The 14,934-nt window shown below is 39.3% G+C and overlaps 1 protein-coding gene across 4 annotated transcripts in view; it reads right to left on the bottom strand.

The window, feature by feature from the left end:
- DUSP22 (dual specificity phosphatase 22) overlaps positions 1–14,934 on the bottom strand; it is a 43,274-nt gene that overhangs the window by 11,770 nt on the left and 16,570 nt on the right. For all 4 annotated transcript variants that reach the window (XM_059488525.1, XM_059488534.1, XM_059488517.1 and 1 more), the window contains one exon: positions 1,944–1,993. In XM_059488525.1, coding sequence (XP_059344508.1) covers positions 1,944–1,993 — 50 coding nt within the window. The remainder of the gene's footprint in view (positions 1–1,943; positions 1,994–14,934) is intronic.

Below are 14,934 nucleotides of genomic sequence, written 5' to 3'. Positions count from 1 at the left end.
CAGGGCTCATTGCTAAGAGAACACAAGGACCTGCAATACAGGATGCTGCTTGGTTGGTTGTTTTTTTCTCCCTAGAAAGAAACCACCAAAACCCCTTTTTAAGAAGAGGGTTGACATGCAAAGATGTTAGAGGGAGCAATTCCCTTCCTGTTCCCTAGCTATCCCTCCCTCCACAGTGGGCACAGGCAGTATGGTTAACCACTCCTAGATAAAACTGCATCCAGTCCTCACAGGCTGAACAAAAACAACTTCCTCTTTCTTTCAGAAGACTGCATGTGCAAAGCAAGCGATGGGGCTATTTCTGAGCATCATTATTTGATTTTACTTGAAGGCCTGGACTGTATAAAAGAAGAAAAATCAGTTACTCATCAAGTTTTATTTTAAGTGATTGAATGTATCAGTATTAGAAGTAATGACATTTGCTTGCAACCACCTGATACCAAAGCAAGTATTTTAGATGCCTGCAGTGTAACAGAAACAATACTCATGCAAATATTCTATCTTCTTACTGAAGCCTTAAGAGCCTTGGTACTGTGCCAGACAGCTCGAGCACAGGAGCTGGTTTTACAGTGTAACTCCTTGATATTTAACAGTGAGGGAACTGTACATTGATTAATGTTCATCATAAATGCCACCATTTCTCTTTCCATTCCCAATTGATCTCTATTAACAAAGGAAGTAGATTTAGAAAATGTTGTCAAAAATGCTACACATTTCAAAATGCCAATGAGCAATTAATGACATGTGAATATTTTCCTCTAACCTCATATTAGCTTTCCTTCCCAAAATGATACTTCTTTAAATGTATTTTTTTTTAAATTCTAAATATTAAGGCCATGGAAGTTGTCCATGACAAAAGCATTAGCTCTCTGCCTTCTCATTACAGACCTGAAATTTAGGGGATTAGGTTGTTTTTTATTGCGGGTGGGGTGTGGTGCTTTTTTTTTTTTTCCCTTCCCCTAAAATCATGACAGAAATGCAGAATGAAAAGGCAAATCATCACACATCAAGTGCCACACTGGAATCTTTCTAGAGTATGAGAAACACATGTTCTAAAAATATCCCCCAAAAGCATGAGCCAGAAAATTGCTGTGATACAAGAGAAAAGTAGTGCTGCACTTCCTTCCGTACCTAGCAGGCCTCTTTCTACTACTTGTTTCTCTACCAAAAATTGGTAGCAGGATGTGGCTGAAACCCCCCTCACCTCTCCCCAACATAAACAGTGAGCTCTAGAAGAGCTGGTCACCATCCAAGTTCTTTTGTTTTGATTTCTCTTTGGACTCAAGACTTGCCATGCTCAATTAAAACCAGGGGTAAATCAATTAGCATTACATGAACTTTAGCAGAGATGAGAATGAGCAATGATACCCTAGCTGCAGTATCTATGTCCTCAAGGTGAGAGTCACTGCAGGGCAGAAAACTCCCTGCCACGCCAGCTTATACTAAGAGCAGCAGGGACTTCTCAGGCAGGTTCAAGAAGTCCCCAGCAGATTATCACAGGGGTAGTTTGCATACAGGGATTTTGTTCTGAAGGCCCACTGTGAGGAATTCATTTCAACCCTTGAGGCACCAGGCTTCAAATCTCTTTCAAATATTTTGTTTTGTTAATGGCTGCAGTTGGCACTAAAAAAAAAAAAAAGTGGAGCCAAACACAAAGATTTACAAAAACAGTGGCTAGAATAAACTGCGACTGAATTAGGCCCAGACTCACTAAGGAATTCCTGAAGTTTAAGGCCACAAATCAAGAGTGTTTACATACTGAGACTCCTACAAACACACACAAAAAGCAGGGTGAAATGAAGTGCTATTGTGTTTTCTTAACGGATTAGACCCCACATTTGTGTAATACTCATCAGAGATCAGAATCAGAGTTTTCAGCAAATTTTAAAGTAGGCATCATGGGATTTCTGAGGTTTTGTGATTTACTTTTAAAAAATACTTACAAATTCTGTGAGGGTGAGTCGGCAGCAGGAATACACAGATACTTCATTCCCTGTGTAAAGAAGCAAAAAGGTATAAGAAGAAAAGATTCAAGTTAAACACAGTCATCCATCACAGCACAAGTCCTGCTCTAGACTGGTGGAATATTCATGATTTTGAGGAAGCAACACCATCATTTAGACAGAGATCATCTCTATACAGTCAGATTTAAAAAGACTTGCTTTCACATTGCTATGGCACCAGCATATAGCTTAGTCATGCTTCTCCCAAGGCTCAATAGTGAGCTTCTAAAAAAAAGAGCATCTTTACTAAAAAGATCTAAACTTCTTTCTAAAAACACAATTGTTCTTACATTTCTAGGAAAATGAAGCTGCATCTTCTCCTGCCCTTCCCTTTCTCTGAACAGACGTTACAGCCTCTAATTGTGATATGCAGTTTCTTTTAAACTCACACAATCATTTTTCTTTACCCAGCTGATAAACCAAACAAAATTTATTTCAAAAAAGAAATATGTTTGTTGTATAGATGTTGTTTTTTCATTTCTGGACACCTTCAAGAAGGACAACCTTAAAACTTGTACTTTTCATCCACAAAATTAGCCTCTCTTTCTTAGTCAGCTATCATAATAAATTACCAGATCAAGTAGGGAAGTTAGATAACCATTTCTGAGGCATTAAAAATGTTCCTGGATATATTTAAAACAACACATCTACAATCCTACACTACTGCTTTGCATTGTCAACGTTCATTTCAACTGTCATTTTATTTGCAGAAATTTTTCTGCTCCTATGACTGTTATGAAATGGAATAATTCTCAAAGCACATTTAGGTGACTTCTCAAATAGGACTTCCAGAATATAATCGGCAGCTCAGACACACAAAAACTACATTATTCATGGGAACTCTATTGAATTATCTCAGATGCTGAGTTATGAATTCTTCACATGCACTTGTAAAAACAACAACTCAAGGAAAAGGGCCATTACAAAATACACCTAAATCTATCCTTTTTAAATGATGCACACTCCTGTATTACTCCAGTAATAATCCCACATGTTCAACACCACACATAGAAAGTCAGATATTTATGTACAAGAGATCCTTTGCCAACAAGGTGGAACACAATCTGCACCTACCAGGCATTTTATTTGCCAGCTGGGGAAAGAAGAGGAATTTTCATTGCTTAAGTGTGTGGCTACCTGAGGCAGCATCATCTACACCCTCTTTGTTTCGCTGGCTCAGAAAGCCCTCCATATTTCCCCTATATACACTTTGTTCCTTCACTTGCCATTGCACAAAGAGCCTTTTTAAAAGAGATCCAGACCCCAGCACCATGACACACCTCTGCAAGGTGCACAGACTTCACCAGTATGTCAGAGAGATTGTGGGAAACAATCAGAAACAGTCAGAAACATTGTGGGAAACCTGGAGGGCTCCACAGCCAAAAGTTGATTCAAAACAACTTGTATAGACACATTCATTTAGAAAGAAAGCGTAGCAGCAATACTTATATTGATAGGCTGCTGAGCCAAGGATAATTAATTATATTGACAGATTAATTATGATAATAAGCATTTGTATGACACATCTGAGAGCTTTATGTTGGACACTAGTATCATTTCAATTGAGTCACTCCAGTAGAATGAGGGCTTGAGACCCGAAAGTAAATTTACACGCTATTCTTTCCCCATCACCTCTAGCAACTCCATACCATTGAAAATTTGAAAATTGAGGGCAGGAGATGGGTTAGCTCTGGAGTGCAGTACATGCCAGAAGGTTCTCTCCTCCAGCACACACTGACGCAAGTTGTTCCGCAGATTTCAGAGGCCATGGCACATGCTGAGTGCTTTTCACAGGCTGAGTGCAGAGGGGCTTTCAGATTGTGCTCACTCTAAAAGCAGAAGTAGCACCCAACACAAATTTAAGACCCGCAGTGTTCCTTTTTTTGTCATGGCTGGTTAGTTCCAACTACTGCAAGCAAGCATGAAACCAGCCTATGAGAGACTACACATGGTCCCAATGGCTCATCCAAAGCCTGATCCTGGACATCTTCTGCACTTACAACTTCCAGTGAAGCCCACAGCACACTTTTCATTACTGGGCTTGCAAATGCTCAGCATCAGCCTGTTAGCTTTATTAATACATCTTCTCAGAAAGGAGATGGTTTAAGTTACTGGAATTTGGTATTTTGACTGATGTATATCACCTGTGTTTTTGGAAGGCTGTGGTGATGGACTCCTCCCTGTGAGGAAATAATCACACACTCAACTCAAAAATAGTTAGAGGTGGGATTTCAAAAGTACTGTGCAGTGACCTAACCCATCTCCCACAAAAATCAACATTGAAACTCTCAGCAACTTCGAGCCAAACACTGTTTGGCCAGAGTTGGTAACTCCTGAGGATCCCACCCTACCATCTAGTTTTGCTTCTCTTGGTTGAAATAATAATTATAATAATAGGATCAAATACCATTCATCATAATTGGATACTTGAAATACAACATCACCACAAGATTGTATGAGGCAGGTATTCATACATGAGACTCGGGATTTTTTGTGTAGATATTCTTACGTTGATTGCTGGAATTAAGATTTTCCTCACACATACTGTACAGACTTTCTTTTTTTTAAACATATCAGCAATAGGAAGACACAATTGCTGAACCCTGCTGTTTGTGACTCTTTTTGGAAAAAAACTACCCAGGGTCATAATATTTGTGTATCTGTGCCCCAAGACACTAGCGTCTTACCTGTGCACATAGCCTGCAGGTACTGTCAAAGAAGGTCCCCAAAGGGACCTTTCAAGCAGAGCAGTTTATGCCAAGCAAACAAACAGCTAACTACAACATTTAATATAGGGTACTAGCATGCAAGAAAGACAGAAACACCACTATTTTCTTACTTAGCAGTTTGTTTGCCATTCTCAAACTGCAAAGCATAAAATGTTAGGTGGCAACAATCATTGGAACAGTGACTACAACAGAGTAGCTAAATCAAAGACTGTTAAAACCAGCTTCTTGTGAAAATTTCAACAGGCTCCAAATTAGTCTCTAGTCAGCAGTTTCATTAAATAAACCTCAATCCAGTTGCAGATGCAATATCCTAGTTGAACCAAAATCACATACTAATAAAGATGGAAAGACAAATACAAATTTTACACCAACCATATGGAAGTCTTTATTTACCTCTTTTTAAATTAAGAACACTTTGTTCCCTAAGAATTAAAATTCTGTAAAATTATTCAGTGAAGGAAGGACAGAACAACTCAAAACAGGCATTGTGCCAACTTCACCTACATACACTAAATTAGGAGCTACAGAGCAGCTCATTTCAAAACATGGTTTTTATTCGAAACAAAGGAAAAAGCTTGCAAAGCCTAAAAACTGATGAAAAGAGAAACATCATTTAAAATCCTATACAAAGTAATACATCCCCTTTATTTATTGCATATTCTTGCATATATATTCTTATTCAAAAATTTCTTCAGCTGACAACTATGTCAGTCATGTTTTATCTCTCCAAACACGCTTTTCCTCAGAGTACCCAATTAAAATCTATTGCTCCAGCCTTTTTAATTACACAGAATCTATGTATATTATTAGGTAATATAACATCCCAAACATATGGAATGGGTACAGACCCAAGCTCCTAGGGCAATGAGATGCTGAACACAGCATTTTTCTGCTCATCTCAATTCACTACTGCTTTCCACTTCTTACTTTGAAATCACTACACACTTTCCTTTCTTCATCAATCACCTTTACCACCAAACACCGCTACCTTCCAACACACACATACGCGCACACACACCAGACTTTTTGCTTATCACTTACATGGCGATCCTAACTGATGCCCCCATCAAATAAAAGCAGTGCTTCCATTTCTTTTGGTTATTTAATCAGTTATCATTGTCCCAAAAAACACCAGTAAAATAAAATATAATTTACTTTTCTGTTTTCTGTTTCAGCAGAGTAACCACCAAAACTAGATTTCTCTCGCAGGCCCTGAAACTGAGTGCTGCAGTTAAACCGATACAGTGAGAGCTAACAAAACTATGGCAAGTATTCAGATTTCAAGATTGTCAAAGTTGAAACAAGGGAGAGTAAAGTAAAATTTCTAAAATTCACTGTTGTTTGAGAAACAACAACACTTTCATCACTGATTCTGGAATTAATAAGCCAGTTCTGCTGCAGTGAAGATCAAGGGATTAAACCAGATTTCAGGTGCATACATATATATGCCGAAGCTTTACACTACAGTCAATAACATATTAATGGAATTCTGTCAATATTCAAACTTCTAATTATTTTAGAGGTTGATTTACTAAGGTTGGAAACTGAACAGTTTTGTCACATTTGGAAAAGTCAGTAAGACTAAAGAACAAGACTCTCCCAACATCTTTAGTTTTTCAAAGGATAATTACATCTTTGCTATTAAAACCAGTATTTCATTCAGTGCTCAGGAACACAACAGTCTAGTATAGGGAAAACTCTCTTTCTATTCTACTTAAACAGAATCTCATTTTTAAAACTCCAACTTCATTTTAACAAAACTTGTAAAAACTGGCATTTGGGGTTTTCTGGAAGAACTTGTAGAATTTTGCAGTAGCAGAATGACACTCTAAGTGCCAAGTGTCAGCTAATGGATCAATGACTGAAAACAGGACCTTTGCAGAGCACACACAAATTCAATTATACAATATCAAGAATTGTACAATATCAAGAATGATTTCGGCTCTGAACAGGATAAAGTGCAAAAAGTACTGCAACACAAATGCAGCACCTATGGAGAAGGCTGCTACTTTGCAAAGATCGAAGATATTCTGAAGTCATTGAGAATAAAAATCAGTTTGATTACATCTTAACTATACTAATATAAGCTTTATATGTGAAAGGAAACTGTCCAGTGATTCTTATATAAAATGAACACTCACAAAACAGCTTGCACAAGAATAAGAAGGACAAAAAATGCTACTCATTATTTCATGTTCAGTGGGTTTTCCAGTAATGTTTTTACAGATGTTTTTCAGAATATCATCTTTGCCACGGCTGTACATACATTTCTGAGCTTCTAGTTAGCATTGGAAGCCTGAGTCTAGACTGTCAGATTTTAAAAGTTGAGGAGTTTTTTTTGAGGGAAAGAACCTCAAATTACAAAATTTCTGCTCCCCAAGGGCAAAGAGTAGGGGGAAGGGTCCGTAAAAAAAAAGTTTAAAAAGAGCAGAATTGTATTTTTGGCATTAAACTCCTCTATTTAAATTTATGTAAAGATATCATCAACGATTTCCAAGAATTTTTTTTTTAAACATAAAACCCTAAACTTATATTTGTGAACCAAGATGCAAATAGAAAACCTCCAGCACCTGGCAAGTTCTTTCAGGTTAGTCAAAAACCATGTGTTAATTTGAGTCGTCACATCAACAGATGAGGACAGGAGGACTTATTTTTGTTTAGGGGCATTTCAGCAAAAAAGCTAAAGTGGGAAACAGCCAGCACAAAGCTTCCTCAAGCCAAACCAATGAGAGTTTATAAAGGGTTTAGTCCAGTAATGTACCAAACTGAACCTGCTAAACTGAAAACCGTTCAACCGTTTGTTTGTCCTTTCAGTTACTTTCTGTAGCAATCACCATTAGTGCTGATTTTATTAATGACTCATAGAAAATACATTTGTGTTTCAGCCTAGGATAACCACTAATTGACTTGAGCAAATAACACACTCAGGTATGGCTTTGAAAAATATTATAAACAAAATTGCGATTACATGAACAATGTGAACAGCAGCAAATGGGATGCCTCTGCAATAGAATTCATACGTTTCATTCTTGCTATCAGGAATAAAACAATGTCAGAGTTTTTTACAATGCTGGTTCATAGTTTTCTAAGGAAGTAGGCTCAGTGACACTTCTGAAAAGCTACCTAAGGCTGGAATGTGCCAATCACAAATAGAAAGTGTCCTGTTAAAACCCTCCTTCCCCATCTCTCTTCTCTAAAATTAAAAGAGGCAAATTTTGAAAATTTAAGGATTTTTTTTTTAATTGCACAGAGCTGTGGTTATTGTTTCTAATTCTAATCCCGAATTCTCGTTCTAACCTGTCTCATGAAAGAATGCAGAGTGGGAGAAAACACTAATGACTTTGTATTAAATTGTGGCTTATCTCCTTCAGGACACACCAAGAGTATTTACAGGTCTTCAGCTGAGAGGAAGGACTTTTATTAGTCTGCCTAGACTATAAAATTTATTCAAGCTCCCAGGCATGTCAGGGCATATCTGAGCACTAGCAATCACACTTATCCCTGAACCCTCAAGGGGGTCCCTGAGTGCTAAAATAAAAGAATATACCAACTGCCTCTTTCTTTAAGGGAATGCTGGAACATGATCACTACACTACAGCTCACTTGACTTTTTACAAGGCATACAGTGACAGAACAAAGGGCAATGGGCTCAATCTGAGAGACAGGAGGTTTAGATTAGATACTAGAAATAAATTCTTTACTCTGATGGTGATGAGACACTAGAGCAGGTTACCTAGAGAAGCTGTGGATTCACCATCCCTAGAAACGTTTAAGGCCAGATTGGATGGTTTAGTGGAAAGTGTTCCTGCCCATCCGTGGCAGGGGGGTTGGAACTAGATGATCTTTAAAGTCCCTTTCAACCCAAACCATTCTATGATTCTGTGATTAGAAGCGTGGGTTAACACATTCCACATTGTGTCCTCTGCAGAGGCAGGTCAGAGCACTTGTCCTGTTCTGGATAACACTATAACCAAGCAGTCAGAAACACCAGACATCTACAGGTCTCAACATCCCTCATGCAAAGAGCTCACCACTGAAAGCTCCAAGCAGTCTTCATCCTCTCCTCCCTGCCACCTGCCATGGCAGGAATGTGCCTCCCTTGACACATCATGTGTGATGAGCAAGTCAAACTGTGAACTAATTTAGCACATCACCAGAGCAGCCTCTGCCAGGGGGACCCCATCATGAAGGCCTGGTCTGACACACTTTAAAAGCTGCTTTGTGCAAGTCTGCTGGTGGCTTCTTAGTGGGCTACTGGGGTAATATTTGAAAAATTAGTCAGAGCTGCCAACTTCACAAGCAGAATCAATGCCCCAGACAGGGCATTACTTCAAACTAGAATCCCCTGGTGCTGCTACACCTGAAAGAAAAACGGTAGCTGTTTTGCTCAGCATGGTCTGAAACATCTCATGAGGGGAAACCTTTACCATGAAAAGACAGTGAAACATCACAGAGGAAAGCTAAGGGGTTTTGCTAGAAGAAGTGCTTGTACACTTTCTCTTGAAGTTAACACAATGGCTGAAAACCAACAGCTTCTAACACTGGTGATATATGAGTGCTACAGATGGAAATGCAACAGTCCAACTTGACAAAATTATTAATTTGTAGAGCTGGTCTTTATACAACAGCCATGACCTTGCTATATGATATTAGCACCTCTGATTTTGAAGGCTGTCTTGCCATCTCCCTCTTTAACAGTTCCTGTAAATGTTTGGGTTGGATCTCAATGACAACAGAGCCTATACATGTTGCCCAGTGATACCCAGCAGGGCCTTCAATTGTCATGTCATCAAGACGCAATTTTCATAAATGAAAGGCCTTTTACAGTTCAAGACTTCTGCATGCTATCCAATATTGCAATACAGTTTTAACAGATTGGCTGTTTTCACTTCCTGAGCAGTATCTCTCCAGAATAAACATATGTTGATGTTTTGTGTTTTGTTTAAAAAAAATAAAATTACAGCTGATTGGTTTCCCAGTATTTCCCTTTTTAGTTACTTCATGTTAAGCAGTGATATGTCTTTGAGTCCAGACAAATGCTTTCTGGACTAGAATCTGTGTGAGGACAGGCCTCAGAGAGTGAAGGATGAACAGATTAAGGGCAGCCCTGCCTAGAAGGACTTGGGGGTGCTGGTGGATGAAAAGCTCAACACAGCCCAGCACATGGACCTGCTGGACAGAGTCCACAGGAGGGCTACTGAGATGTTTAAAGGGATGGAGCACCCCTCCTAGAAGAAAAGGCTGAGAGAATTGAGATTGTTCAGCCTGGTAAAGATAAAGCTTTGGGGTATCCTAATTATGGCCTTCTAGTCCATGAAGGGAGCCTATAAGAAAAATGGAGAGGGACTTTTTACAAGAGCATGTAGTCATAGGACAAGGAAAAATTACTTAAAACTGAAAGACAATAGGTTTAGATTAGATTATAGGAAGAAATTCTTTACTGTGAGGGTGAGACACTGGAACAGGCTTTTCAGGGAAGCTGTGGGTGCCCCATCCCTGTAAGTGTTCACGGCCAGGCTGGATGGGGCTCTGAGCAATCTGGTGTAGTGGAAGGTGTCCCTGTCCAAAGCATGCGGTTGGAATGAGATGGTCTCTAAATTCCCTTCTAATCCAAGCCATTCTCTGAATCTATGACTACAAAACAAATCACTAAAGCAGCTTTCAGCACTTCCAAAGTTATCAGCTGGGGAAACTAGGGGCATAACACAGGATTCTTTTTCCTTTTTTTCAAGGGTAATTCCTTTTATACGTACACATAAAAATATTAACTCAATCTAGAAAGTGCAGCCATGAGAGAAAGAAGTTTCCCCAAACTTTTAATAGAATGAGAGAATCAGAAAACTTAAGGGAGATAAGGCCAAATTTATCATATTAAGTGCTTACTGCAGATATTATAGGTTTCTACAGTCAGAACCTAAATAGCTGCAAAAATGCAATCCACAAACTGTGCTTAACAGATTACCTGCACTGTACCAGAGCTGCCAGTTCAGTTCTTCTAAAACAGCTGACTTTGCTTTCTTAAAAAAACACACGTATAGTCTAAAGATCATGGGTAAACATGCAAGATTATCAAGCTCAGCTAAAACTGCATTAAGACTTACAACATTCAGCCAGGCTTGAAAAATATGAAGCAAGATTCCATATCTTAATGCAAATTGGTATGAATCCATTATCTATACCAGGTCTTCAGGCTATGACCATTGATCTTATAAACATTTCTCAGTTTTTCATAGGTGTTCATTTAGCTCCTCACTATCTTCCAAAGGTCTGAATTTAGCAGCCAGTTGTACACTTTATTTTTAATTCATAATCTTGATTCAGCACTTCCTCTTGTGATTTCCCCAGTTGCAAGCTTCTCATCCTTAATACCTTATGAAACAGGTATACCATAGCATTCAGCAGTGATTAATCTGGTGCAGAGAAGTTATACATCTTCTCCACATCATCCTCATTTTTCCACAACTTCTATTCCTCACACTTACTGGTTCTGTTCCAGTTACAGCATCTTTTCGTTGCCTGTATTCTATTAATGCATTTAACTGTTTACTCAGGGAGTATGAAAGATTTTTCTAAAAGATCATCACAGAGCTTTTTAACTGTTGTGCCCTTTCAGTTCCCTTTCAGACTAAGTTTTTGAAACCCTATTTCTATTAGAATAAAAATTTTACAATTTGAAAGGAAAAAAGTATTTAAAATTCTTTATAAGACAACCTGTCTGAGAAGTTCTTTATTTCCAAAGACACATTTCATTTAAGTTGTGCAGGCTGCATAAACTGATAGACTGGACAAAAGAGATTTAAAAATCATAGATTGTGCCAAGTTGGAAGAGACCAATCAGGATCATTCAGTTCACCTCCCTGCACAAGACACCCCAAGAATTACACCATATTCCCTGAGAGTGTTGTCCAAACAATTCTTGAACTCTGACAGGTTTGTTACTGTGCCCACTTCCCTGGGGATCCTGTTCCAGTGCCCAAATACCCTCTGGGTGAAAAACTTTTTTCCTGAAAACCAACCTAAACCTACCCTGACCCAGCTTCATGCTGTTTCCTTAAGTCCTGGTCATGAGAGTGAAGAGATCAGTACTTATCCCTCCACTTCCCCTCCTGAGGATGCTGAAGACCACAATGAGGTCACCCCTGAGTCTCCTCTTCTCCAGGCTGAACAGAACAAGTGACCTCAGCTGTTCCTGATAAGGCTTTCCCTCAAGGCCCTTCACCATCCTCATGGCCCTTCTTTAGACACTCTCCAATAGCTCAATGTCTTTTCTATATTGTGCTGCTCAAAACCCCACATAGTAGTTCAGCCAGCAACCAGCTTTTCTCTGCCTTCCCCATCCCTCCACCCACCCACCCTATCAACACTTATTTAGGTAATCAAATTCAGGAAAAAAGAGGGGAAAACCACTGCTCTGGAGACAGCATGTACCAGATTAAGACAATATTGTTAATGGCATCAGAATACAAAGGAAAAACAGATAACTGTCCTCTTAGGGTGCTCTGGATAACTGCAGAATGAGGGGGAAAAGATCAACTACTGAAAATAAAAACCAAACAAATATTCTGAAGCCACAGAAAACAAAGAAAGAAAACTGACGTGCATACAGAGGCAGCACACATGCAAAAAGCTAATCTTAATGCAGTTCCTCATTAACTGAGGGAACAACTGAGAGCTTCTGTGGCAGGGGACAGTACAGGCATGCCCACATGAACTCTTGTTGATTTAAAACCTACATTACTGTGATCATTATGATGTCTACCAGATGAGTGCAGCATTAAAGCTTCCTGTGACATAGCAGGAGTCAATCTGACAATGATAATGCTATAAATAAATTAATGCCAAAGGACTCCACAATCACAGGCGACTGGTAATGGGATTCATACATTTACTAGATCAAACCCCTGGTGCAGGTCAAGAGCAGCAGCAAGATTACTGGCAACTGACAAATGTGTGGTGGACTGTGAGAAAGAAGCTGCTGGTTTCAGTCCATTTCCTGACTGATGGACAGGTGTCTGCAATGCTCACAACAGTCACCACAACTGGCACCTCAAAATGTCTCAGACAGACCGAGCACTGTGAAATGCTCCGGCTCTAAAATGCAAAGCGTAAAGACTGCTACAACCCAGCCTCACCTGAATCCACTTCCACACAAAAAAGGAGCATATGAGAAAACCCACCTTTACCTCTGAAAATATATTCCAGCAATAACCCACACACTCAAAGCCTTGCTTCCTTCCAGTCTGAATCTGAGACACGTTATTTGCCAGCCACAATGACATACAATCCTGATATGGACTTTCCACACAGAAATGGGACCCACAGAATGCCTATCCATCCCTGCCTCTCTTTGGGGATGACATCTCCCTGGGACAGGGTCTGAGCCCCTGTTTGACAGGAACAACTCAGCACTCCTCCCTCTCCCAGGCCTCACACTGTCCTTCTTCCTGCTTTGCAAACAGCAGCCACTGCCCAGTGCAGCATAGGAAGCATTCTTCCTTCTACCAGCATTTAAACTCATGGTTGTGGGGAGGAATGATAAGAGAATGAGTAAGAATGCTTGTAAATTCAGCTTCTTAGACATGACTGTCCACCACAGCCTACATTTTCCAGAATGAGATACAGCTGTTTTCAAGCTGCTGTACAATCCACATGAACAGTCTATTTAGTTTGGGCCCATATTCATCTCCATATAAACCCCAGAAGACAGTTAAACACCTGGAAAATCCAGAGACAAACACCTCAGTGGACTGCAACCATATTCTCCTGTTAAGATTAACAAGATTTACCTTTACATACCTTAATTTGAGCAACTGGAACAAAAATTTTTGTCATTTGCAAACGTGCTGAGGGTGTACTCGATCCCTCTATGTCATTGATGAAGATATTAAACAGCAGTGGTTCCAGTACAGACCCCTGAGGGCCACCACTCATGACTGGTTTCCATCTGGACATTGAGCTATTGACCCTCTGGATGTGACCATAAAAGCAATTCCTCATCCACCAGACAGTCCAGCCATCACATTCACCTCTCCAATTTAGAGAAGGATGTTGCAGGGTACTATATCAAAGGCCTTACAGAAGTCTAGACACAAGACAACCTGTTGGATGGATCCTACAGGCCACTGCCAGACATGCTATTATCTAAAGCAGACTTGGAGACATATTTCCCCATCTACCTTTCAGCGTCTCATATTCTGAATAGAAATTTTAAAACCTAAACTAATGGATAAATAGAATAGAAAAAGCAGGTGGCAAGAAAACTAATTATTCTCCTCTGTTCACGGCTCTTATGTGGATTTATAAAACATCTGTGAGTGTCCCATGGGCAGTCATCCAAAGGGCTCTGAAAGAAACAACTTGATTCACCAAGGCTGCTGCCCCTGTGCATCTGAGGGAGCACACGTGGTGCTGCTGGACACTGCTCTCACTCATTACATCTGAAATAACAAACCTGGTTCTATATGGCATGCACACCTTTCTCTTGGACATGCTACCTTCTACCCATAGGGTTTTCCATAAGATAGATATTTGTATCACAGGAGATATAAACATGCATCTTTAAACTACAAAATTCTCACCAAACTGCCTAATATCCTGTGTAATAATGGTACACTTTGTTGGAAAAATAGCCTTAGAATGCTCTCTGAATATATTTCAAAGTCAGTTTTATTAGAGGAAAAACTTATTTGAAACATTTTATGCAAAAGAACTAAAGAATATGGAATATAGCAAGATAGTTCAGGCCAGATTTTGGCAATTTTTTTCCATTGTAAATCACTTGAAGTCTTACAAACAATTCTGTATCTTCACTTAATGCAAGCTAGCCATGTCTAAAGGTGTAAGAAGTCTTAGAATTCAACCACTTTTATACCTACTTTTTCCTGTTATTCCAGTTTGAAAGTACTCATGACTTCCTAAACTTTGATTATGAGCCACCATGAATCAGACATCCATAAGGGTTTGTAAACGGTGATTGAGATAATGTCCAAAAGCAAATTTCTATAAGAAAACTTTTTTTAAAGTATATCTCAGTAGGCACATGTAACCTAACTAATATAATACGTTATTGTGAAACTCTTCAATCATTTTCTAATAGCTTACTAACTTAGAAGGAACTGAAGCAACCTATACCCAAAACCTAAGTCACACAGGAAAGCATACTTTTTAAAAGGTACTGTGAGCATTTCAAACAACCAGGTAAA

The sequence above is a fragment of the Ammospiza nelsoni genome, chromosome 1 (assembly GCF_027579445.1).
Source record: "Ammospiza nelsoni isolate bAmmNel1 chromosome 1, bAmmNel1.pri, whole genome shotgun sequence".
Classification (NCBI taxonomy): Eukaryota; Metazoa; Chordata; class Aves; order Passeriformes; family Passerellidae; genus Ammospiza; species Ammospiza nelsoni.
Note: the sequence above shows the minus strand (reverse complement) of the source record. Positions and strands in the feature narration are given on the sequence as shown.